The 26,215-nt window shown below is 40.6% G+C and overlaps 1 protein-coding gene across 9 annotated transcripts in view; it reads left to right on the forward strand.

Moving 5' to 3' along the window:
* LOC134541133 (disco-interacting protein 2) overlaps nucleotides 1-26,215 on the forward strand; it is a 473,542-nt gene that overhangs the window by 401,160 nt on the left and 46,167 nt on the right. For 5 of the 9 annotated variants that reach the window (XM_063384328.1, XM_063384323.1, XM_063384330.1 and 2 more), the window contains 5 exons: nucleotides 16,821-16,949; nucleotides 19,630-19,989; nucleotides 21,271-21,387; nucleotides 22,847-23,040; nucleotides 25,511-25,634. In XM_063384328.1, the coding sequence (XP_063240398.1) occupies nucleotides 16,821-16,949; nucleotides 19,630-19,989; nucleotides 21,271-21,387; nucleotides 22,847-23,040; nucleotides 25,511-25,634 (924 nt within the window). Of the gene's footprint in view, nucleotides 1-5,396; nucleotides 5,523-16,820; nucleotides 16,950-19,629; nucleotides 19,990-21,270; nucleotides 21,388-22,846; nucleotides 23,041-25,510; nucleotides 25,635-26,215 lie in introns of all 9 variants that reach the window. The other 4 variants (XM_063384327.1, XM_063384321.1, XM_063384322.1 and 1 more) reach the window with 1 other exon arrangement.

Below are 26,215 nucleotides of genomic sequence, written 5' to 3' on the forward strand. Positions count from 1 at the left end.
ACGACTATTTTTTTTTTTTTTTTGCAGTTTCAAGTGTTGGCACCTCCGTGCGAGTAATGAAACACTGCCATAGTGTTCCTTGTGTAGGATGGATCCAAACTACCTGTCAGTAGCATTGGGACACGTTCTACAACGACACCCTACAAGTCTGCCGGATGATAAGTAGAGTGATATATTTTTGGCGAAAAGATTCCCGGACAATCTGTGTGTTAAAAACTTTATAGCATTGTCTGTGTTCCGTGGTTAATGGGTTTATTTCGGGCACATGTCCACTATCAGCACACCAATCACAGCCATCCAGTGCGGAAATAAACGCGTCCTGAATGAACCGGCCAAATAGGGAAATGGCTTATCTTGGCAGACATCCGCCAATTGCAAAGGAACAATTGCTAGAACGGGCATACCTCATTGCAGTTTAGTGAGAAATCAGAATTTTTTCCCCCCCGCGAAAAGTTCATGCTCCTAATGTAATTCACGCGACCGTAGGTCCTAAATCGTTTTAATTTCATTGCTGTAACTCCCTGTCCACAAAGTAAGCCTGGTGACTTTTTTTTGTGTTCATTTCCATTCCTCCACTTCTCCTTGATGTTGAGTACGTATCCTGTCTACTGTGCAGTTCGAGTTTATGTGGTGTTAACAGGACTGTGTTCTGCATGTAGTGTTGTTGCTGTTTATGTTTTAAGTACGTATTTATGTTGTACATATTTATGTTAAATATAGCTGCTAGCTCTTCTCCTAGAATGTCTTGTGCATGATATTGACAAGTTGACCTGAAGCCATCCTGAAGCGAAATAACATTTTAATACTGACTGTGCAGGAAAATCTATAAAGTCGAATCCTTAACATTGGTAGTTAATTGTAGTGTTGTTTCCATATTGTTGTTTCCATATTTTTACACTGGTTAAGCCCTCTGATAGACTTGATGACTGAAAAAGAAAAAAAAAATTATTATTCTGCCTTCAGATTTTAAAAAACAGGTTGGCTGACAAAAATAAGACACATATATATTCGGGTCTTTATCCACGAAACAAGATAGTTATAAATAATTGACTACATTTGGACCTAAATTTCGTTAAAATAAAAACAGTCTTTAGCCTCTGGATAATCTCTTTCTGTTAATGTTCTGTCGCTGCTTTCAAACGGCCGGAGTCCTTTTTATGGTGAAGACTTAGATTTTTTTTATCTATTCGATGTAGGTAACTCACACTTGAGCACGTGCATGGGAATAACACCAGTCAGGTTTTAAGGAAGGAGATGGAGATAAAAGCTCGAAAGACTCCATATTGGTTTAAACATTTTTTATGCAATATTATTTTTTTGTAGTTTAATGTTGAAAATTGGCCTTCATTAAGAGATTTTTAAAGACCACATAACATAGTGTATTTTTGAAAGCGTTATTCTGGAAAATTAATCGAATATTATTTCCTAATTACTTCACATGGTTAACTGTTTGTGGGATCCCATTAAATTGTGTACTATTCTTTGACGAAGGCACATTTTGAAAATTAAATGTTTGAATATTTTTGTCGCCTGAAATCTATCTAAACCAAATGGTATCTTTCGGTTGTATCTCTTTTCCCTTCAAGGTGGGGAAAATATGTTGCGCAATTCATACATATATATGTATAGAGCTGATTAAGTGCTCAGTGTAGCTTCAGGTCAGTTTGAAGCATGTTTATGGGTTGCATGTTTCGTGCTTGTAGCATGTGTTGGGAACGGCTGTAGACAATCTCTCTTACTCGCACGGCGATATCTTCTCTCTCTCTCTCTTTTCTCTTTTCTCTTCTCTATCTTCTCACGTACACGTTCTCCGTGCGAATCGAAACAACATCGATTTAAGATTCTACACGTTTCTATGACACGGCACAATCTGCTTCGGTATATCTGCTTGGGATAATAAAAGTGTTCATCGATCATCGAAAATACGTTGACATCCTAAAACAGAAGAGAAGGCTCCACTTAGCCGTGTAATGTCACACAACTTGGGATTTATTTTAAAGTGCAGTATCTTGTAAACAATTTAATTTTGTGAAATAAAACGGAGCGAAGTGGTATATTGTTGAGGTGTGTGTATTTTCGTAAGCCTAGCCATACGCAGGGATATTGGTTTACACTGTAAATATTATTAGTCGCTATTCATCCATTTTCACTGAAACGTACATTGCATATATAATAAATTGGAAGAAGTGATGTAGGCAAGAAGTTACAGGAGTTGGTGTATACAATATTATTTGATTTGTTAATGATCGAAGTCAAAATGACAACGACCCCATCAGAATGGCATAACATTTTTGGTTATAACTAAGTTTTATGCTAGAAGTTTAATAGCTTCGAAAAGAACTCGCTAGAAATAATCGCTAAAGTGTCATTATGAAGTAGGTATCGTTGAACAAAGATGTTAACAACACAGCAATAATAAATTAGCATTAAACAAGCTATAGTAAAAAAAATTGTTTTACTATCCGGATGGGGTCATTTTCATTTTGACTTCAGCCATTATCATATCGAATAAGATTGCACACACCAACTCCTGTAACTTCTTGCGCCTCCATTACTTCTTCAAACTTTTTATAACCGTGATTTTTTTTTCTAAGCAATGAACAGTTCATTTTTTTGTTTGAAAGCGATATTGTTGAAACGGATGAATAGCAAATGTGTAATATTTAGCTTGTAAACCAATATCCCTGCGCATGGCTGGACCTATAAACAGGCACACACTTCAACAATGTGCCACTTTGCTCCTTTTTTACTACACCAGTTACAAAAGTTTTCAAGATGTATTACTTTATAACAAGGTTGGCTCATTTAAACCACAATGATTTAAAACAAGTTTTTTTATTAAAACAATATTTTAACAATGTATTTTTAAATAGAATATCTTAATTTTTTTAAATAAAACATCTAATTCCATTCTAATAACATCAAAATTTCTGTAATTAATGCTTCTTGTTATTTACAGGAACAAAAAATTATATACTGATCAAGATATCTTTCAAATTATCTGAATAAGTTGTAAATCGTACCCAGCTAAATACTTCTCTAAAATTAAAAAAAAAATTAAAAATTCTTATTCTGTGGGAGTTCCCGACTTAATTGTAAATCTCCGTTCTGTGGGAAACACCCATTCTATAGAAAATCCTTCTCCTGTGGGGAAATGCCCTTTCTGTGGTTAAGTCCCAGTCATATGTGCAGATTGGCTGGACTTCAGCTCTTTTATGTTATAACTTTTCTGGTTCAACATGAGTGGCAGAAAGCGAGATGTTTAATTACTTTCATTTTAACATGGTTAGAACCAAAATAACTGACATAATAAAAAAACATAGTTTAAACCTTTTAAAAAAACCTGGTTTAAACAAAAAAATCAGTTGTTTTTTTTTCAACCCTGCTTTAAAATAAATCCCAAGTTGATTAACGGCAGAATACTTGGTTTTCTAGCACAGTGTTTATGCAGGACTATTCACAAGGACCAACCACAGCTTGTCTGTGAATGGTCTTACATTAATACTGGGCAAAAATCACCAGGCCTCTAGTTGTTAAACGCCCTTGAAGATGTCTGCAACAAGGCACGCCGAAACGACGGGCACGCCATCATTTCAACGGACGTGACCACAACCTAGGAGCCAAGAAATTGGTAATTCTCTGGCTACGAAAGTTAATGATCGGAATTGTCTTTTAACTCTGAATATTTACGTGCAGTTAACCCATTTTGTATCTTTCATGGGTAGGCTCCAAGAATGTTATGAATGAAACACTAAAAAATACGACACTCGTGTTTTCCTTGTCATTGCAATCAAATCACTTCAAAGGACTGCAATTATTGAGGGATTCTGTAGAATACAAGCCTATATTTCTGCGGGCCTTTATCAGTCAGAATGTTTTAAATGAATCGTCATATTTAGTTTCGTTATTGTAGTACCAAAGAGGACAAGTTTTGCATCTTAGTATAGTTGTAATTTCTCTGTTGCGATTCATAACAGTTGGAATTTGCGGGCGGGGGTAGGGGAGGAAGTAAGAACTCATAATAAGTAAATGCTCATTTTAGCTAGACCTCATTTACAGCAACATTTCAAGTAAATATTAAAAATTAATGTTACACGAGCCAAACACGCTTTAAAGTGGAGTGATGGGAACTTATGGACATAATTTTGGTATTAACATTTGTTAGGCCATATCAATTGTTTGTCATATAATATTGAAATTTTGCCTTCGTTAAGGTAGTGATTACACATAACGAGATTTCTTCACGCTATGAAACAGTGCCTAGTGACTATGATAAAGAGATTTCCTAGTGCTATGAAATTGTGCCTAGTGACAAGTTTCATTACAGTTGTCGTGCACGAAAATAATTCGGTACTAAATGTCGGTGACTTTTACAGGGGGTAAAAATTTTTGAAGCTCTATTCGCTAATTAATTGAGGTACTCCAATAAAGTATAGACTATGCTTAAACGAAACAAAATTAAATATATTATATAGAAAAACATAATATGGCTTTAAAACTGTTTGAAACCAAAATTGTGTATTTTTATTCTTAACTCACGTATCTTACACGGGTTGGTAATTTCATTCTTGTCATTGATATTATTTAAAGAATTGTCCCGTGACTTTATTACAGTTTTGGGTAAAAAAAAAAAATTAATCACCAAATATTTTATAAACATTATTTTGGAGCTGTAAAAGGCAACAATATTATTTGTGATTACTCCCATGATTTGTTTGCTACTAGGGGTTGTGAGCCTATTTTACTCCACTTTCAAGGTCAAATCCTCCACCCACCATACCCTCTTCAGCAGCATCTCCCCCTCTCTTTCCCCTCCCCTCTTTTCTACCCCCTCCCCGAGGGCGCGACAGTGAAAGTGCGGCTCGCTCCCCCTACTTTAACCATTTTTAAGATATTAAATAAGAATGAAAGACATTTATCATGATACGTTGAATATAAATAGCCTCTCAATTAACAGCAGCTACGAGGGAATGAAGTAACCAGCATCGCCAGTGAGATATATTTTATGGTTTTAGGAAAAAACTAGTTTTAATTTTTTTTTTTAAAGAATTGTGTACAAAAAAAATAATAAGAGTTTTGAGACGGAAGTCTACATACGAGAGGTCAATGCTTTTATTGCACGAAATTTGCCATTAAGTTCATAAAAAAAAACTTGTTTGGTAGAAAAGATCTTTTCCAATATTAAATATAGTTATATTAATTTTTTTTTAAACATGGTATATTCTAAGCACGAGAGAGAGAACGCTAGGTTATCGGGAGAATAGCGGTTGCTTGGTTGTCACGTGTCGTGTGTATGTGTGTTGGAGAGGTTGGAGAGGGGAGGAGTAATGGGAGGGAGGGATGGTAGGCCCGCACGCTGCCCGCAGCATGTGCCTTGACCGTGTGTGTTGTCGCAGCCCGGCCCCGCTCCGCGGGCTCTGCCCCTTCCACCGCCGCCGGGGGCGGCTCAACCAGCCCCGCCTCCAGGGCCAAGCGGCGCGGCAACCGCCGTCTGACGCGCAACGAGAGTCGCTACCACTCAGGTGAGTCCCCCCCTCCGGCAGGCAGTCCGTCCGTCCGTCTGGCAGTCCGTCCGGCAGTCCGTCCGTCCGGCAGTCCGTCCGGCAGTCCGTCCGTCCGGCAGTCAGTCCATCCGTTCGTCCGTCAGTCCGTCCGTCCGGCAGTCCGTCCGTCCGTCCGGCAGTCAGTCCGACCGTCCGACCGTCCGTCCGTCCGTCCGTCCGTCCGGCAGTCAGTCAGTCAGTTCGTCCGTCCGTCCGGCAGTCAGTCTGACCGTCCGACCGTCCGTCCGTCCGTCCGTCCGTCCGTCCGGCAGTCAGTCAGTCCGTCCGTCCGGCAGTCAGTCCGACCGTCCGACCGTCCGACCGTCCGTCCGTCCGGCAGGCAGGCAGTCAGTCAGTCCGTCCGGCAGTCCATCAGTCCGACCGTCCGGCAGTCCATCAGTCCGACCGTCCGGCAGTCCGTCCGGCAGTCCATCAGTCCGTCCGTCCGGCAGTCCGTCCGTCCGGCAGTCCGTCCGTCCGGCAGTCCGTCCGTCCGGCAGTCCGTCCGTCCGGCAGTCCGTCCGGCAGTCCATCAGTCCGTCCGTCCGGCAGTCCATCAGTCCGTCCGTCCGGCAGTCCGTCCGTCCGGCAGTCCGTCCGTCCGGCAGGCAGTCAGTCCGTCCGTCCGGCAGTCAGTCCGTCCGTCCGGCAGTCAGTCCGACCGTCCGACCGTCCATCCGGCAGTCCATCAGTCCGTCCGTCCGGCAGTCCGTCCGTCCGGCAGTCCGTCCGTCCGGCAGTCAGTCCGACCGTCCGACCGTCCGTCCGGCAGTCCATCAGTCCGTCCGTCCGGCAGTCCGTCCGTCCGGCAGTCCGTCCGTCCGGCAGTCCGTCCGGCAGTCCATCAGTCCGTCCGTCCGGCAGTCCATCAGTCCGTCCGTCCGGCAGTCCGTCCGTCCGGCAGTCCGTCCGTCCGGCAGGCAGTCAGTCAGTCCGTCCGGCAGTCAGTCCGACCGTCCGACCGTCCGTCCGGCAGTCCATCAGTCCGTCCGTCCGGCAGTCCGTCCGTCCGGCAGTCCGTCCGTCCGGCAGTCCGTCCGTCCGGCAGTCCGTCCGTCCGGCCTCCGTCCGTCCGGCAGTCAGTCCGACCGTCCGTCCGGCAGTCCGTCCGTCCGTCCGTCCGTCCGTCAGTCAGTCCGTCCGGCAGTCAGTCCGTCCGTCCGTCCGGCAGTCAGTCCGTCCGTCCGTCCGTCCGGCAGTCAGTCTGACCGTCCGACCGTCCGTCCGACCGTCCGTCCGTCCGACCGTCCGGCAGTCAGTCCGTCTGTCCGTCCGTCCGGCAGTCAGTCTGACCGTCCGACCGTCCGTCCGTCCGTCCGGCAGTCAGTCAGTCAGTCCGTCCGTCCGGCAGTCAGTCTGACCGTCCGTCCATCCGTCCGGCAGTCCATCAGTCCGACCGTCCGTCCGTCCGGCAGTCCGTCCGTCCATCCGTCCGTCCGGCATTTCGGCCGTCCGTCCGTCCGTCCGTCCGTCCGTCCGTCCGTTCGTCAACAAGCCTAGCGACTCACAATGACCCGCGCGTCCGGCATTATATATGTATATATATATATATATATATATATATATATATATATATAATTTCCTACTTGGATGCGGCAAATGTTTGACCAGTTTGACGATCATGTACGCTAAGCACTTATCGATTTTTTTTTAAAATAATCTAAAAAATATTTATTTAAGTGTATTTTAAGACTGCCCGTGGATTATTAATATACTTATGTGTGTCTCAGACAATTTTTTTTTTAAATATAAAAACTTAAAACGTGTTCATGGGGGAAGTTAAAAATATAATACGGAAGCAGACATTTTTTTGAGGTTATGATTTGCATCCGCCCGTCCGTCGAAAAGTTAAAGCTCGGCCAAGTTTTTGACGGACGGCTGGAATTTTTTTTCGAGCCGTCTGATTGGCGTCGTGTCACGTGAATGGCGGACGAGTCGGTGATGGACAGATGAGACGTATCCATAGCGCGTTCAGCTTCACAGTAGTCCGTCGTATCCGTACGTACGTCCGTCTGATCAATGTCGGCAATAATATGATACGCATTATCATGAGTACATGATGCGGAAGTCAAAGAACGGTAATGTGCAACAACCACGGTGGTGCCATCTGTGGCAACCAAAGTTCACAGTTTCAAAGGGAAACTTAATAGCGTTAACTGTTTAATGAATTTTAACAAGATTGGCAGAATTTTTTAATAAAGTTCCTTGTCGAAAATCAGGTCCAAAAGCAGGAGTTTGGTATTTTATTCAAGGGTTTTTGTTTTTCTCGATATTATCGGAGCAGTTTAATTATATAGTTTATAATTTCCCTCTGCAAATCGAATGATTCGATAGTCGACGTAGCTGCTCCGGCAGCGAATTCTAGCGGCGGAATGCGGAAACTACGTGTGATTCGCGTCCAGAAATGTAGTTCAAACCAAATTTGCGTATATATTTATCACCGCTCGGCTTCTTTTTTTAATAATAATTCTACGTTAAATTTTGTGTGTTGAGTCCCGGGTTTAGTTTTATAAGTGTATTTGCAACGTGAGAACACATTAATTTGCTTGTTACCGAGGTTAGATGTTATACTTATCTGGCGAGTACTTTTTTTTTAATATCAGTTTTACGAGTGGGCAATTAATTACATTTTTGTGAGCCGGAAGATTTTTGTTTACAAAATCAAGCTTCAAATTGTGTTAAGGCAGAAAGAAAGAAATGGATCAGGAATGAAAGCAGCTAAATCATTAAAAAAAATAATAATAATACCCCTTCAATAACCTTCTAATATATTTGACACGCAAAAACCTTGCTGTCATTTGGCGGTTGCATTTTCATCTGTCGTCCCTCGAAAGTAATTTAGTTTTGCGAAGTTTTTTTCACGGATGGACGGATGGAATTTGACGGGCCATCGGATTGGCTGCAAGTCACGTAAACGGCGGACAGATGTACGGAGGCGACGGGCTATTGTAATCCTGGATCTAGTCGCCGCTTCACTCTAAGGTAAGTCACCATATTGACTAAGTCTGTAAACTTTATTGTAATTTTTTATGTAAATTTACACATTCTGTGTCAGTGTATTTTTCTACGTTTTTGTTGTGTAATTTAAAAAAAAATACACGCAGTTTGTGTAATTTTACACGGAATGTAGGTTGACATTCTAAAAACTCGACATAGGTTTAAAACTACAGAGTTGCTATGTATTTTAACGATTCTTTTTGGCAGTTTTGCACCAATGCACAAGAGGTGCAAGTTAAATATCGCGTGTTAGAATACCTGTTAGGTAAATATGTGAGACAAATGAAATGTTGCGCCGTGGAAGCCAAGCGCGTCAACAGTGAAACTTCGAACTTCAGTAACACATCTGAAATACACCGTTTAATATTATATCGTTAAATTTACGAAGACCTCAGGTTGAAAACTGTCCAGGGATTCTCATATGTTTACGTTAGGTGTTCTTAAAACAAACTTTGGAAATGGACTTGCGAGAATTATCACGGAGTGTTAACCTATCAATGGCAGACATAACGGGAAGGTTTTATTAAATAACAGAAAACTCACTTAGTACGAGAATTTTTTTTTTCCTTTCATAGTTATTGCACCTCCTGGAGTTTTATCGGTTAAATTGTTCCGGAAATAAAAGTACCTTATTTAATTTTTCTGTGGAAGAGATGTTTTTAAATTTTTTTTCTCGCGGTTTATGTCCTTCCCAATAGCTGCTACTTCCTCTGTGATCCCTAGACAACTGCTATGTGGGCCACTTCATCTCTGGCGCCTTAACGACCCCTCTCTCTGTCACTCGCCACTCTGGAGAAGAGGCGCTATGTAGCACTCTCCGCTCGACAAGATCCTGCTCTTGTGTTCCCTTCTACCTCTCTCTCTTCCTCTCTCCGTCTCTACTCACTATTCCCAGCTCTTTCCCCTTTCACCCTTTCGCCCCCTCTACTTCTCTATGTCCTCAGCTGTCTCTCCTCCTCACACTCTCTTTTCCCCTTTCTTCCTCGCTTTCCCTCGCCACTTTCTATTCCTTTATCCGGCTCCTCCTTTCACTCTACTTTTCTATCTTTCCCTCTCTTTACCCATACCTCCGTCTCCCACCACCCTCTCTCCCAATTTCTCTCTTCCAATTTCCCTTCCGTCTTCTCTCCTCTCCTCTCTTCAACCTTTCTCTCCTCACCCTTTTTACTCTCTCTCTCTCTCTCTCTCTCTCTCTCTCTCTCTCTCTCGAAGTTGTCTAGCATCACCATCACATGCTATATAGTTAATGCTAGGATGATGTGTGAATTTACCATTAAGTGTCCTAAAAAACCATTATAGTGGCTCTAAATCATTCATAATGTATCAAACTTAGATAAGTTATTGCCGCATTTAAAATCACCGAAAAAAAATACGTATTTATGAATGCAATAATAATTTAGTGAGCTCGCCCAGTAGAGATGAATAGTAGCAAATACATGGTTTGTTTTGAGAACGACTAGACTATACATGATGAAATACGGACGCAGGGAGTCCACATTCTGGAAAGTCAAGGAAGTTGAAAATTTTTAGCTTTAAACCTGAAAAAGTCATGTATATTCCTCAGTGATAGTAATTTGAGGAGGAAATGTCCTGCCCCGGTATGGCAGCACCCAGACTTTGAACACAATATTTGTGGATGGTATTTTAGCTATTTTTTATTAGAACTAATCCAGCTATAGGGACGGTGGAGACTCTATCGTCTACATTTATTTTAAAAAAATTACAAATTGTGTAAATTATTTTCAAAACTTCGTCAGGGAAATTTGTAATTTTGGTCTTGGGAAGTCATGGAAAAGTCAGGAAAAAAAAATTTTTTCTACAGTCTTCTGACGGGTTCTACATTATTAACTAAGTCAACATATTTTAAACATTTTAAATAAAAAGGTGTGAAGCTCGACACTTCAATAATTTCACTTAAACGGTAAAACTATGCAATAAAGCACACATTATAATTGTAACAAACATGGCGACGACTAACTACTTTATTCGTTACTCCCCCTTCCCTATTTCATCCAGAGTGTTGCATTTTTTCGTTACGCTGTGATGAGTCATCGCCTTGATTTAACCCTGCCGGCTGTAAAGACGGCTCGTTTTAGAAGTTAAAAGGAAACGTACCTCCATTTTGCTTCTTACGTTTTTTTTGTACGTCCGGCATGAGCTGTGACTAGAGACCTGAAAAATTCGCGGGTTCATTTCGTGTTATGCTAAAATTCAAATAATTATACCTTAGTGCTGCTTCTGTCATTGGTCCACTGTTAATCTGGAGGACTGAGGGCCAATTAGAGACCCCCCACTCATAGAAGTGTCGAATAACAGGCCACCCAGTCGAGACGACTCACAAGTCAGCAGCCAATGAACAGTTGGCATTTGCCCGAGTGTGTAGAGTGATAATGGAGTCTATCCTGGAGGTCATTGAACCCGCGAATTTTTCCTGTCTCTAGCTGTGGACCGTCTGGCTTCCGGCCAGCTGTGGTTGGTTGTCGCCACACACACGTCACTACCGGACGCGCCATGTTCTCCAATCAGTTAAGGGGAAAATGAGTGTGTGTCAGTTGTTCCCCCCCCCCCCCCCCCCCTTCACTAGTTACCTTCCTGGAGGTCTGATGACGAACAACCGCGGAGACTTGCGGTGTCTCTTCTCCACGAACCACACGAGACTTGTGAGCCACCCTATGAATCAGTGAAGTGAAACCCCAGCAACCACTGATTGCGTTAAATTAACTATTTTTTCACCTACGATGTTTATTTTTAAAAAAAAATTGGTTGTCTGTAAAGTCGTTTTACGGACGATAGTTTAACGTGACAACGTCATAACAAAACATTGATGAAATTATTGCATACTTTTATGAATAAAATTGAATCATTTTAATTTTAATATTAAAATAATAAATACTTGAAATTATACTAGTAATCAGATTTTTTAAATGCAAGAATAATGAACCTTTATTGCCGAAATTTTTGTAATATATAAGCAATAAAAACCACATTAACTTTTCACTTCACTTTATAACCAGTCGAGTGGAAGAGAGATAGAAGGCGGCGCAAGCGTACAATGAGCGTAACGGGACACAGCGTAACGGAACAATGTGCGTAACGGGACACTTTTTCGTGCGTGCAGCCGGCGTTCATTGATTTATTAGACGTCACGTCAAAAAAAGATTTTGTTACAAACGTTTCAAACTATTTGTGATTCTTTAATAATTACTTAATTTAAAGATGGATTAAGTAAATTTGTGTCTTGAAGGTTTCAATATTTGTTTTATCCCACATCGAACATAAAACCATAGAAAAAAATACACTATGTCTACAGTTCCTAACAAATATCGTTTACGTTAAACTTCATTGTAAATAATTGTGGTTCCTTTACACACCCAGAAATGTAAAAAAAAAAAAAAAATCTCATCGGTAAAAAATCCACATTATTGCATATTATAGTTAAATTACATCGCTGACTTCTTATTCGTTCACACCACCAACTGATACAAACTTGGTGCACACACAAACTTGGCTTTATTTAAAGTGGTACTTAGCTGTAAATATCGCAAATACGCAAATGGCATTCAGTTACATTCAAACACACATGAGCACACAAATTAACATAAATGTTGTAATTTAAACATTAACCTTTTCTCGAGGTCTTCCGATCCATTTAAATTTTGGCGTTACATATTATTTAATAGTCAGTCATCATATTTATTATTTTTAATGCATCAGAAGGGCATATACAAAAAACGACGACATTTTGACGAATGCGATTTTTTTAAGGACTCCAAACTGACCGTGTAAGATTTGTTGATTCGCATCTTTATTTAAAGAAAAAATCTTTTTGGTGGTTTCCTCAACACCAAAATCCTGTACGAGTCAAAATAATCATATTAAAAAAAATGGTGCGTGTACTTACGTACGCGTGTGAGAAGTTATACTTCTTTGGCATCATTAAAAAGTAGTTTTTAATCGCATGCAAATAATTAATTACAATAAAATAATAAAAGGGCTGGAAAAAGATAGTCAACACAGTCAATGAAGTTCAATTTAAATATGAAAAATTAAATAAATAAAAATTAGGTAATAAAAAAAAATATATATGACATAATTTGTGCTAAATATTATAAGATTCTTAATTTTAAATATTTATTATTGTTTAATTAATATTTTAAAAGATAATAAATAAATTTAATAATGTCCATAATTTAATTTAAGTTTATTTATTTTTTAAATATTTATTTTCTTAATTTAATATTCATTTTTCATTTGTATCAAAATGTTTTCATTACATTTGTTCATTTATTTTTATAAGTATTTATTATTTATTAAATTTTATAATAAATATTAAAAATTTATATTTTAATTTCATCGATTTTAATTTTTATCACAAATTTTTATTAAATGTTTTATTAAATTTATTTCTTAATTTTGGAAATATTAAGTAACCAATAATAAATATATAAGATTAATAATTTAATAATATTTAGTATTATATGAAATAATAATATTTTAATTTATATTGATAAATACATATGGATAGTTAACCTCAATTATATTGGAGCACTTGAAAAAGTATATATGCACAATTTTTTACTAATATTTACGAATAGTAAATAATATTAATAAAAATATTCAATTTAAATCAATTTAAATTTATTAGCACATATATAATTCGCACTTGTATGAAACTAAACACGTGTTGTGAATGTAGAAACTAGAAACATGTGGATAAATATTATAAATATGAAAACAGGGATCAGAGGCGACGAGCGTGCCAACATGCGCGACTAATAGAGGTTCTATTTATATTTTGTTGGTAGCTTTTTTTCCCGAGACTTAATGAGAGGTTTAGCGGGCAATTTCAACCTGTTAATTTTGTGTTACAGTGATGCGCGCGCATCTTAAAATTTCACTGTCATCATTGTTTTCATAACGCGCCTAAAGAAGTATAACTTCAAAAGTAAAATTACAGTTTGTTTACAAGTCACTTTATTGAAAAAATATTTATAACTTAGCTCTATTGTCGGTGCAGACGAATTTTTTGTGTACAATAAGCGTATCTTAGATCCTGTATAGTGTCTGCCGAAGTTCAGACTCTCTCTCTCTCTATTAGACATACCTTGATTACTAGTAAGCATCCATGCACATGGATTCCTCTCTTTCCCGTTGCAGTAACCCGTATTCGGATATTCGGATATCTGTTACCTCTCAAATCTCCGGAGGTGTGTCTGGCATTGTTATCATAATAATCAATATATGACGTGTAACATCTTCACTCTCTCGGCATACGTCATTTAGTAGGAGTAATTCCTTGAGTGGAATGAAAGTTGCATGAAACGTAAATGAATAACCACGGTGCTGCCATCTATGGCGGATGGCGCAGAAACTAAGTTCACAAAGACAAAAGGGAAACTTTGTTAACATTTTAATCAAAATTAGCTGTCGAAAATCACGTCCTTAAGCCAAATTTTTCGTACTTTTACATGTCTATTTTTCGCTTTTATCGGAGCCGTTTCATTATATCAGTTTAAAATTTCGCTGTCCAAATCGAATGATACGACAGTAGGACGTAGCTGCTCCGGTAAAGAACTCTAGCGGCGGGTGCGGAAACTATGTGTGATTCGCGTACGCCCGATTTTAAAGAATTTGCACGTTCGAATTCGTGGCCCGAGTTTCGTATTCAAAGTGTATTTGCAACGTGAGAACACTTGTATTTGCTCGTTACCGAGGTTAGATGTTACATATCACTGACGAGTTCTGAAATACTCGCTCGTATTTTTTTTTATCTGCATTCAGTTGTGCTTGGTGTCTGTGGATCGAAGTTGAAAGTTTTTGACTTGCGACCTAGTCCACTTCAGACTTATGCGTCGGTATAATTAGTTAGTTGTAACTTAGTGTTAAAGAAGATGTGTCGAGTTGGAAGTATGGACAGATGTCTCCAGTTCCATTTCTCCAAGAGGTATTTATGATATTTTTCTGTTTTCTTCGGTTGTGGGTTCGTTCTCTTGATAGCTGTGACGAAGACAGCGAGCAGCGTTGACTAAAATACTTCGAGATTCAGGTAAGCGTCGAAAAAAAAATTGCTTTATTTATACCGAGTCATCACACAAAAAAGATAAAATTTAAGGTCAAAGATGGTATAGCATAAATATTGTTAATCATGTTTGCTGAATTATTCTTTTAGATAACTCGACACTTGACTTGTATCTTCGTCAGGATTTACTTAAAGAGAAGTGCAAGAAAAGGAGGCAAAAAAAATTATTAAACTGTAAGTTTGTCGTGCATTTTGATTGTCAGGCCATGAGTATAATTGGGTTTTATAAAAAAAATAGTATCTGCTTTTTGTGTATTGGAAAATGTTTGATCGTCCGTTGTTATTTTCGTGTAGATAGTTTTCGTTGGTTTTACTAATGCCTGGCATCTTGATTAGTATTTTTAGCATGAATGAAATAAGACTTAAGTTTGCTGCTTACGAATGCCTCCTATTCGTTTCCCAGCATGCAGTAGATACTTCCCAAAACACTAGGAGATATTAGAGTTTGCTGATAAATATATATATGTATATATGTTAATGGGAGAGTTTTGTTTGTAAAAATGTTTGTGGCATGATAATTATAGCAGGAGTGGGTATGTCGATTGCATGTTAGTGTTCGTGCAAGTATGGCAATGTCTGCTTTAGTTTGTGAAATAGTTTTACATTACCGTTTTTATGGACACGTAATTTTTTTTATGACGCATTGTGTGCAAACAGTACCCATTTTGTAAAAGTCTAACAAATTTTCCTTGTTATTTTTTTTTGCCAGGTTAATTTGCAGTGGCGAACTTTCAAGTTTGCTTCAAGCTCCCTGGCTGGCCATGACGAACATTTTTTTTTTTTTTCAATTTAATCGCAGTGAGTTTGAAGGTTCAAGCTCGCTTCAAGCTTCCTAGACTTTGGAGCTTGAGCTGAGGGTTGCTTGCCACTGAATCGAGAGGAAAGCTTGCTGATGCAAGCCTGTCATCGTGCTTGAATCATGCTTGATGTGACTAGCCCTTGCATAGTTGTGTTAATGAAATCTAAGTGTTGAAGAAGTATTTAAAATAAAAAAAACTCAGCAGGTTATTCAAACTGAGAAATGCCACGCAGTTGCGTGTGGACTGTTGTTGATGGTGTTTTAATTTTTGCTTGCAATTGAAGAAAACCTTGTTAATGTTAGTGTAATAAATACGTCCGTACGTTAAGGACCTTTACACGCACAGTTCGGTCCGAACAGGTAGAACTGACGTGTGTGTGTAAAAGGGGGTGGGGGAGGGGGGCCGAAGGCGTCAGGTCATTAGTACTTTCTTTTTTTTTTTTGGACTTTAGTGTATTCCCACGGTGGTGCCTGTCAGGCGTTAACTGAAGTTTAGTCGCGAAGGTGGACAAATGATCGTGGACCGACTGTCCGAACTGTAGATTATAACCCAATGACAGATGGGAACAGTTCACGGGGAAAAGAGCCACGCCCGAACAGTTCCGAAGTTCTCCGAAGTTTGCCGACGGCTCGTTAAATAAAACACCATATTGCAAGGATTCATATATATATTTTTTTTACGGTCATGGAGTATTTGAAATAATGCTTACCTATCCTACCTTCCCGGGAAAATAAAGAACTGTTATTTACTAGCTAAATGCATTGCTTTGTGAGGGACTCGCAAAGCTGGCTAACACAGGTAAAGAAGCTAGTAAAACAAGTTTTGATTAATGTATAAAAATTGTTTTACTTACATTTGTGTCATACAAAAATGGCTAGTTAATTGTTTAATACATTCGATAACATATCATATGTATTACTCTAAAGTATATTACGTAAACAAATTTTTCATTCGGCAGTTTTCTCGTTTTTTGACATCATAACATGTCAGATTTTTTTAATACTTTGAAATCTATGATAGGGAAATTTTCAGTTGAACGTTAAACCTTGTAAAGATTTTAGTCTGTATAAATTGAACTCACACAAATTATAATGCTTACAAAAGATTTTCCACACATTCTTAACTATCATTCCGTAGAGAATGTCTGTGTTTTGTATTTATGTAATATTAGAAAAAGGAATAATATTATTTTTAAATAAAAAATATTAATACATTTACACCTGTAAATATAATTTAAAATTCAAACTTAGAGCTTTAGTAGTTTTCTTTATGGAAGGATTAACACGAGGCAAGCGGTCGCCACCTGGTACAGCCTGTGTAACTAGTGTGGGCACGGGAGCTGTGTGGACGTGTGTGGACCTGTGTGGACGGGTGTGAACGGGTGTTGCTCTGCGCCAACAGAGGTGCGTCAGGAGGCGGTGCAGCAGGCGCTGGCGGCGATGCAGAACAGACCCAAGCCCTCGCTGCCCATGCCTTCCAAGAGGACCTCCGTCATGGCCAGGAGCCCCGACAGAGAGCTGCGGGACTCGGGTGAGCGCAAACCCGAACACCCGCCTCTGTCAGACCCGAACACCCGCCTCTGTCAGACCCGAACACCCGCCTCTGTCGAACCCCGAACACCCGCCTCTGTCAAAACCCGAACACCCGCCTCTGTCAGGACCCGAACACCCGCCTCTGTCAGGACCCGAACACCCGCCTCTGTCAGGACCCGAACACCCGCCTCTTGTCGAACCCGGACACCCGCCTCTTGTCAAACCCGAACACCCGCCTCTGTCGAACCCGGACACCCGCCTCTTGTCGAACCCGAACACCCGCCTCTGTCAAACCCGAACACCCGCCTCTGTCAAACCCCGAACACCCGCCTCTGTCAAACCCCGAACACCCGCCTCTGTCAAACCCCGAACACCCGCCTCTGTCAAACCCCGAACACCCGACTCTGTCGAACCCGAACACCCGCCTCTGTCGAACCCGAACACCCGCCTCTGTCGAACCCCGAACACCCGCCTCTGTCAAACCCCGAACACCCGCCTCTGTCAAACCCCGAACACCCGCCTCTGTCAAACCCCGAACACCCGCCTCTGTCAAACCCCGAACACCCGCCTCTGTCAAACCCCGAACACCCGCCTCTGTCAAACCCCGAACACCCGCCTCTGTCAAACCCCGGACACCCGCCTCTGTCAAACCCCGGACACCCGCCTCTGTCAAACCCCGAACACCCGCCTCTGTCAAACCCCGGACACCCGCCTCTGTCAAACCCCGAACACCCGCCTCTGTCAAACCCCGAACACCCGCCTCTGTCAAACCCCGAACACCCGCCTCTGTCAAACCCCGAACACCCGCCTCTGTCAAACCCCGAACACCCGCCTCTGTCAAACCCCGAACACCCGCCTCTGTCAAACCCCGAACACCCGCCTCTGTCAAACCCCGAACACCCGCCTCTGTCAAACCCCGAACACCCGCCTCTGTCAAACCCCGAACACCCGCCTCTGTCAAACCCCGAACACCCGCCTCTGTCAAACCCCGAACACCCGCCTCTGTCAAACCCCGAACACCCGCCTCTGTCAAACCCCGAACACCCGCCTCTGTCGAACCCCGAACACCCGACTCTGTCGAACCCGAACACCCGCCTCTGTCGAACCCGAACACCCGCCTCTGTCAAACCCCGAACACCCGCCTCTGTCAAACCCCGAACACCCGCCTCTGTCAAACCCCGAACACCCGCCTCTGTCAAACCCCGAACACCCGCCTCTGTCAAACCCCGAACACCCGACTCTGTCGAACCCGAACACCCGCCTCTGTCGAACCCGAACACTCGCCTCTGTCAGACCCGAACACCCACTGTGTGTTTGCATGTTCATTATTTTTATTATTTATCTTATTGCTTTGCTATTGAGGTTTCTTATGGCATGCTGTGTAACCAGCAATGGTGTTATGTCCGAAATAACACCTTGTATTAGTCTTTCCCACATAAATTACCATTCAAAGAACAAACCGATTTCTTCGTAATTTCACAGAACTGTATCTTCGTACACAGAAAACAATAAGTTTGACTTTTGTAAAAGATTCTTTTGGAAACACATTGCCATGAAACAGTTTGTAATACTATAAGAAAAGTATTGTAATTTTTACAAATTATTATTATGTTTTTTTTTTACTAGAAATACAGTTTTGGATGCTGAATATTTGCAGTCGCGCTTACGAATATTGGCGGATATTTTCTAATTTTTGTCTGATGGTTTATACAGGCATATATTTATTAAGCCATAGAATAGTTAATTTATTTTTAACATTTGATTGTTATTATTTTTCGTCAAAATAGTCCTGTGAGGGACAATGATCATAGCATTGCCATCAGCAGGGAAGACCTGGAAAAGTCGGGGGATTTTCGACAACATGGAAATTGTCAGGTAAAAGTGAGGAAAATTTTTAGGTGGGCAGGGAATTGTGTTAATGACAAGGTTTATAGCACAGGCTTATCGCTGAAAGTGAGGATGTAAGCTTGGAGGCGTTACCGCCAAGAACTCTTGCCCAGAGTGCGCCAGTGTGAACTGAGAAGCCTAAGATGTACATCAAGTTCTGTCCCTGCCCGAACACGCCCGAAATTTCACCTTGGGCCAACCTCGGGATTTGTTTTATTTTTTGCGCAGGAAAAATGAATTCAAATATTAAAAGTGGTCGGTTAGGTTAGCTACATTAAAACACTATGGACGGTTAGTTAGGTTAGTATAGCTACATTAAAATAAACAGAGAAATATAAATATATGTATGTAAATAAACCCGAGGTTGCCCGATGGTGAATATTCGGGCGTGTTCGGGCAGGGACAGAGAACTAGATGTACATCTTACGGCTTCCCGTCTCGCAAAAGGTTACAACCGACCTGCAAAGCTCAACGGATCTCGTCAAAATGTGTACAGAGATTTCTAGAGCAAATAATGGGATCTGATGAAGGCCTGAATAACGTCATCACATAGTATGCAAAACAGCTTGCAAGAAAAAAAAGTCGGTATATTGCTGCTGACTTTTGAAAAAGAAACTCCAAGTGTCCGTCCAAGGAAAAAAAAAACAAAAGCAATTCTCCTGCGAGACCGAAAGATAAACGTATTCAGGCCGGGAGGACATCGTTCAAAGTTTTGACTTGTTCGTGGTACTCGACACGGCAGTATCTTCGCTTGAAGAGAGACTTGAACTTAACGGCTGGTTGTCCCGCAGCGTCCAGCTCGGACGACGACAGCCTGGTGAATGAGGGCGACGCGCAGAGCACCCCGGAGCGCGAGCGGGCCCGCGCCGCTCCCCTGCAGCAGCAGCAGCAGCAGCAGCAGCAGCAGCAGTCGGACACGTCGAGCACGGGCTCAGCGCGCGAGACGCCGCCCCAGCAGTCGCGCCAGCAGCACCGCCTCCTGCCGCCCCCGCCGCCGCCCCAGCAGCAGCAGCAGCAGCAGCAGACGACGCGGCTGCCCAACGGTGGTCCGGGGCTGGCGCCGTGGGACGAGCGCGGCGGCGACCCGGAGCGCAAAAGGGGCAAGCACGAGATCACCGACCTCGCCGACGTCATGCACAACCTCAGGCCGTGTGAGTACCGAATACCACCGAATATAACCCTATCTGACATGGTTTACTAATGAGAGGTCGTCTTAGATTTGAGATCTTCTTGGGTTTGATATCTTCTTGGGTTTGATATCTTATTTGGTTTGATATCTTCTTTGGTTTGATATCTTCTTGGGTTTGATATCTTCTTGGGTTTGATATCTTCTTGGGTTTGATATCTTCTTTGGTTTGATATCTTCTTGGATTTGAGATCGTCTTGGGTTTGATATCTTCTTGGATTTGAGATCGTCTTGGGTTTGATATCGTCTTGGGTTTGATATCGTCTTGGGTTTGAGATCTTCCTTGGGTTAGATATCATCTTAGCTTTGATATCGTATTGGGTTTGATATCTTCTTTGGTTTGATATCTGCTTGGGTTTGATATCTGCTTGGGTTTGATATCTTCTTGGATTTGTGATCGTCTTGGATTTGAGATCGTCTTGGATTCAGGTATTTTTCTCTCTGTAGTTTATCCCACTTATTCCGGAAAATAAAATCACCTCCTCCCTACTTTTTAACAACCTCGAACTGCATAAATTCTCCTTTTTCTTCCTCATTAATACAACATAATTAGTTTTCACTGTTCAGCACATTGTTATACTATTCAAACAAAATAAAGATCTATTTAAATTGGGACACAAATGTAACCTCGTTAGTTTGGATGTTATCTGGTGTAACGAAAATCCAGTTTTTGAACAGAGAGTTCTAGCAAAATTAATTCAAGGTGTTATGTTTACCAAGCTGGAACCATGAAGTCAGATTATATCAAGAAGAGTGGGATACAGTTGTATTTTCTCTCTCTCTCTCTTTCTCTCTTTTTCTCTCTTTTTCTCCTTCTCTCTCCCTCTGTCTCTTTATCTCTCCCTCTTTATCTCTCTCTTTATCTCTCTCTTACCCTCTCTCTTTCTCTCTCTACCTATCTCTCTCTCTTTTTCTCTCTTTCTCTTTTTCTCTCTCTTTCTCTTTCTCTCCCTTTCTCTCTTTCTCTCTTTCTCTCTCTACCTCTCTGTACCTCTCTCTCTACCTCTCTCTACCTCTCTGTACCTCTCTCTCTACCTCTCTCTACCTCTCTCTACCTCTCTCTACCTCTCTCTTTCTTTCTCTCTCTGTACTGTTTTATCCCTTATGATTTACTCACGAGTCGAGGTTTGAATTGCCAAATATTGTACTGAATTACATGCACACGTTTTTTTTCCTCCCTTATAACCAAAGATGATGTAGCCTTTGCTAAATTGTAGATATTGAAACATTATTCGTACGATTGCAGACACGCAACCTCCAGACGTCACGCACAACACAGCCCAGTCACGTCGCCTGACGGCCGCTGATCGAGTCAACCGCTACAACCAGTCGCGACAGTCGTCCGCATCGGATGACAACATGGGTAACATTGCTAGCAGTTTCTTGGCACGTTTTCCTCTTGCAATTCCAGAGTGTCTACAGGTCATAAAAGTCACACAAAAAACAAATTGAAGTACTGCTCACGAGAATCATAAAAAAAAGTTTACTTTCCAGCAGGCATTTGCTAATTTTTTCTGAAACTTAGAAGCATGTTTTAGAGTTTCAAATTATTATCGGTGTGCTTTACCTGGATACCAACATTAAATATATATTTTTTTTTATTTATTGTAATTACTTTATTACTTTATTTGTAAGCTGACAGGGAAAAAAAAGTTTTGTCTATTTTTGACTTTAACTTCATTTCCTTGTACAGATTGGAAAATTATGACTTATTCTATTAAAAATGATTGATAATGATTGATGATATATGGTGATTGATGAATATTGATGGTGATGATTTTGATGATTAGTTATGATTGATTTTAATTGAGGATTATTGAAGATGATTGATTGAGGAAGATTTTTGATGATTGATGATGAAAGATAAGGATGATTGATGATAATTAATGATGATTGATGTTAGATAGTAATTTATAATAAATGATTAATTATTGTAATTGATGATGATTGATGTATGTAGTAAAAACTCAACTTCTGGATTACACTATTCAGACTACATAAATGGGCTTTTTACTGTCAGCAGACTCTTTATGTAATCCAATTTTATTTAGAGGCCTAGAATTTTTCTCTTGGTTGACATAATGGTAATTCAGTGTATTCAGCGAAATACATATTAGATTTATTTTGTAGGTAGGTATTTGGTTTTTTTGTCTCTGGTCATCAATGTCAACCGGAGTTACTGATAGTGGCACATTTTCAAAAACACATTCATATGCGTGCTGGATTTGTATTGTTCGGAGCAATCCTGAAAAAAGTACTAAAAAAATGTTTGTCATTTTGTAGCATAATATGTTAATTTTGCTAAATAAAATTAAGTCGCTGAAAATTAACAATTAACATGGCCAAAAAATGAGACATCATAAAATCTTGTCTCTGTTGGTGATCCATTCTGGGGATTGCCCCCGGAGTGATTTCTGGGAACGAACGGAAACTACTGGACTCGTAATGGTTGGGCTGGATCTGTAAATAAAATTATAATCACATGAAAATTAACAATTAACGTGGTAAAAAATTATGTCGTGAAAGCTTGTCTTTATTGGCCGGAGTGGTTTCTGGAAACGGCTTACTTTTAAGACGTGGAAATGCGTTATCTCACGAGCCCCCCCCCCCCCCCCCCCCCCCCTTCACTCCATTTTTTTTCCTCGCGTGATCCCCCTTTCTCTCTCTCTTTCTTTCCTCCGCTTCCCACGCCTCTTCTGGCGTATGTATCCGCTGTGCGAAGCTGCCCAATCGTTGGCGAACCGAATACCCTAATGGCTAGCAGTAGGTGTAGCAAGAGAACTGGGTGCTGGGGACGGTACTGGGACCGGGGTGTGTTGCAGGCACGGGCCGGTGGAAGGTGTCGGCCAAGATCCAGCAGCTGCTCAACACGCTGAAGAGGCCGAAGCGGAGGCCGCTGCCTGAGTTCTACGAGGACGACGACATAGAGCTGGAGATCGCGGCCAACCCCAAGGACCCCAACGCCCCGAGGCCCGAGGGCAGCACGATGACCCCAGCCGTCGGAGAGCAGCTGGTGGTGAGACTTTATATTAGCTTCACCTGTATGTTTGTTTGTTTGTTTGTTTGTTTGTAACCGACTCCTTTGGGTGCGATTTTGACCTACTTTAAACAGCCAGATTTCATTCAAACTCTGTAGATTTATCGAAGACCGATGACAATACACTGATTTGATAAGATAATTCCGTTAATCTATTTGCGAAATAATGTTTTTGTCAATTTATTGGTAAAATGAAACAAAGATATATATGTAAAGGAAACCATTTCGCTCATGTGTGAACTCTTTTCTTTCAGTTTGTCTTTGGCGCGATATAAACAAAGCCTACTAAATATTGTGACATTTAATTAAATGAACATTGAGAGTGGGTTATGATTATTGTGAACAATATACTTTCTTGAAGAGAATATTATCTATATTTGTAAAAACACGCATATGCATAACCTCAATAGCTACACCTGATAAGCAAATTTTTGAAATTCCACTCGGAACACCAACCTGCAAATCTACACCAAGCAGTTAAAAATACTCCAAACTATGCCAAGGTCAGTAAATCATTAAATAAAAGACATCGAACACGGAAAATATGGATAAGTTTGACAGATTATATATCAAAAAACATATTTGGATAGAGAGCAAAACTTACAGTTTAAGGATTTTTACCTGGAAGAAATTGAGGGGAAAAAACCCGCCCTCATCACCACGCGAGTCATTCCGATACAAACAGGAGCGTCTTCCACAAAGATTCATCAACTACCCGTGGCCCGATGTGAATCTCTCATTTCTCGTTTCCTGATCACTTTTCCAAAACTCGCAGACACAACTGATTTTCATTCACACAGTGGCGTAGCCAGGATTTGTGTGTGTGGGGGGGTGTTAAGAAGCATGGCTCCCCAGTATTAAAGCGGGGGGGGGGGGGGGGTCCGTGGGTCCACCCCCCCGGGAAAATTTGGGTTTTAAGGTGTAAAATAGTGCTATTTTTAGCAGTTTTCGGTACTTAAATTTAAGTATTGTAATGGTAAATTTGTTATTAATTTTAATATGAAATTTGTTTGAGTGATGAATAAGAAATTAATTAAAGATTTGGTGCTGGGGGGGGGGGGGGGGGGGGTTGAACCCCTAAAACCCCTCCCTGGCTACGCCCCTGCATTCACAAACAGAAGCCTCAACACCGATTTCCACATTTCCAACTTCAAAGAACAAAATTCTTATCAAAATTTGATAAGTTAGTAAGTAAGACAGTAGTTTAATCGACATAGAAAATGTACATAAAATGGCCCGTAGTATATGAGGCTACCCCTTAATACAATGCTAATCATTACATGGTCCAGCCGTATCGGCTCTTTTCATGTGGCAGAAAAAAAAATGAAGAACAATATGTTACTTATTTTGAAATAAATCAGGAAAATTAAAAAAAAAAAAAAAAAAAAAAAACTTTTTTCTAGGGCATTAATTTTATCTTATCTAGGGGATGAGGAGGAAGGTTGTTCACTTTATATCTGTGTGTACAGCTTATCTGTGACAACTGAGTACATTACAACAATAGATTAAAGTTTAAATCTCAAAAATAAACATGTGAACAAATTATAGGAATTAATTATGTCCCTTAGAAAAACCTTTTTTCATGAAGATTTAATCTAAATGACATAAATAGTGCAGAGATTAAATAAACCTTACACTGTTCTGAAACATTGACAAATTATAAAGTCCTGTGGGAGATGAAGTTTCTTGTAGTCTAACATGGTCCAATGTTTTCAGGGTTCAAGACATTTATCTTGAGACAGGTCACAAATTAGAAGATTATTATGTCTTGAATATTTTAAAAACAAAAATTTCTTGGCATGCTTGAAAATGTAATAATTAAAGACACAAATCACAAAGCAAACTTAATAAATCTGTTTCTCGTAGCCAAGAAGTCAAATACAAAAAAAAACCTATCGAAATTAGCAGAGCAATTTCGTTAATTTTTTAATGCTCAAAACACAAAGTGAAATCTGTAAATCCGTACATCCCAGCCAAATAAATTCAGTGTTAGTTTGTATTTGAAAATTTGCTTATTTCTTTCACTGATGTAAACTTACGAAAATACTTCTGTCACTGAGTAAAAAAAAAAAAAACTAATAGCATGTGCTATTGCTTCTTTGTTGTACCACACTGTGATGATCGTGTCACCGAGGTTAACATCCAAAAACGTCAGTGAGTGGCGTTTCAAAATCATCTAGTGAACAACAAATTAATTCAAACAGTTTTTATAATTTTCTAGCCAGAATTTGTATTTTCACATCTGACTACAAAGTGTCGTTCTTTGTTTTGAAAAGATGTGTTAGGGTAATGAATATGTCGGAGATAAACTAGCTTGTGGTTGACGATTTATCATGTTTGTGTTAGTAACTTCACCTTTTTTGAGTCTGTGGTGGCAGATAATTTCCCCCCCCCTCCCCCCAAGAAGTGGTTGTAATATGAGGTTTTGATTTTTTTGTAACTCTACCAGGTTCCATCCGGCCTACCTCGAAACCTGGAAGCGGCGATCCAGAGGTATGGCTCCGCATCCTACAAGGCTCCGGTCGCAACGGTGCTAGACCCCAACGGCAAACTGACCATCACGCTTACGTACGGTAAGTGGAGTCCACCTGAAGTATCATAGTCAAATTATATGTTGGTTTTTATGGCATGTATTTATGACAGGAATATGAATGTCGTTAATCTCGGGTTTGGTGTCACTTCAACTGAGGATATGACACCGCTTAAAACTGGTAAATTATGAAAGCTACAGAGTTGAAGTAAATATTTCGTAGTAGAGCAGACTTTTGGTCGTTACACATGACGTAATGAGCGTTGGTGTGGAGCGTTGGAACTGGTCAGCGAAAGCTGTGACTGCGAGATTTATAGACTGATTTGCGTGATTCAAACTTTAATCTGCTCGTGAGCGAGCACTGAGTGGTGCTAGTTGATTGGAATAACTATAAAGTTACTAACTTGGGTTTTGGAGCCATCAATCGCAAAATGCCTCAGCGAAAACCGGTTATGTTGGAGAAAAGAACAAAAACGAGTGAAATCGCCCGAACAGAAGTAATTAAAAATGCAGAGAAGTGTCAAAAAGTAGCCGAGAGAAATGAGCCAGTGGGGCAAAACGGGCTCCCGAACGAGGCACGAAATTTGTGCTCGAGCGAGCCTCAGCTGTCTGCCTCGCGAGAAG

Source organism: Bacillus rossius, chromosome 18 (genome assembly GCF_032445375.1).
Source record: "Bacillus rossius redtenbacheri isolate Brsri chromosome 18, Brsri_v3, whole genome shotgun sequence".
In the NCBI taxonomy this organism is placed as follows: Eukaryota; Metazoa; Arthropoda; class Insecta; order Phasmatodea; family Bacillidae; genus Bacillus; species Bacillus rossius.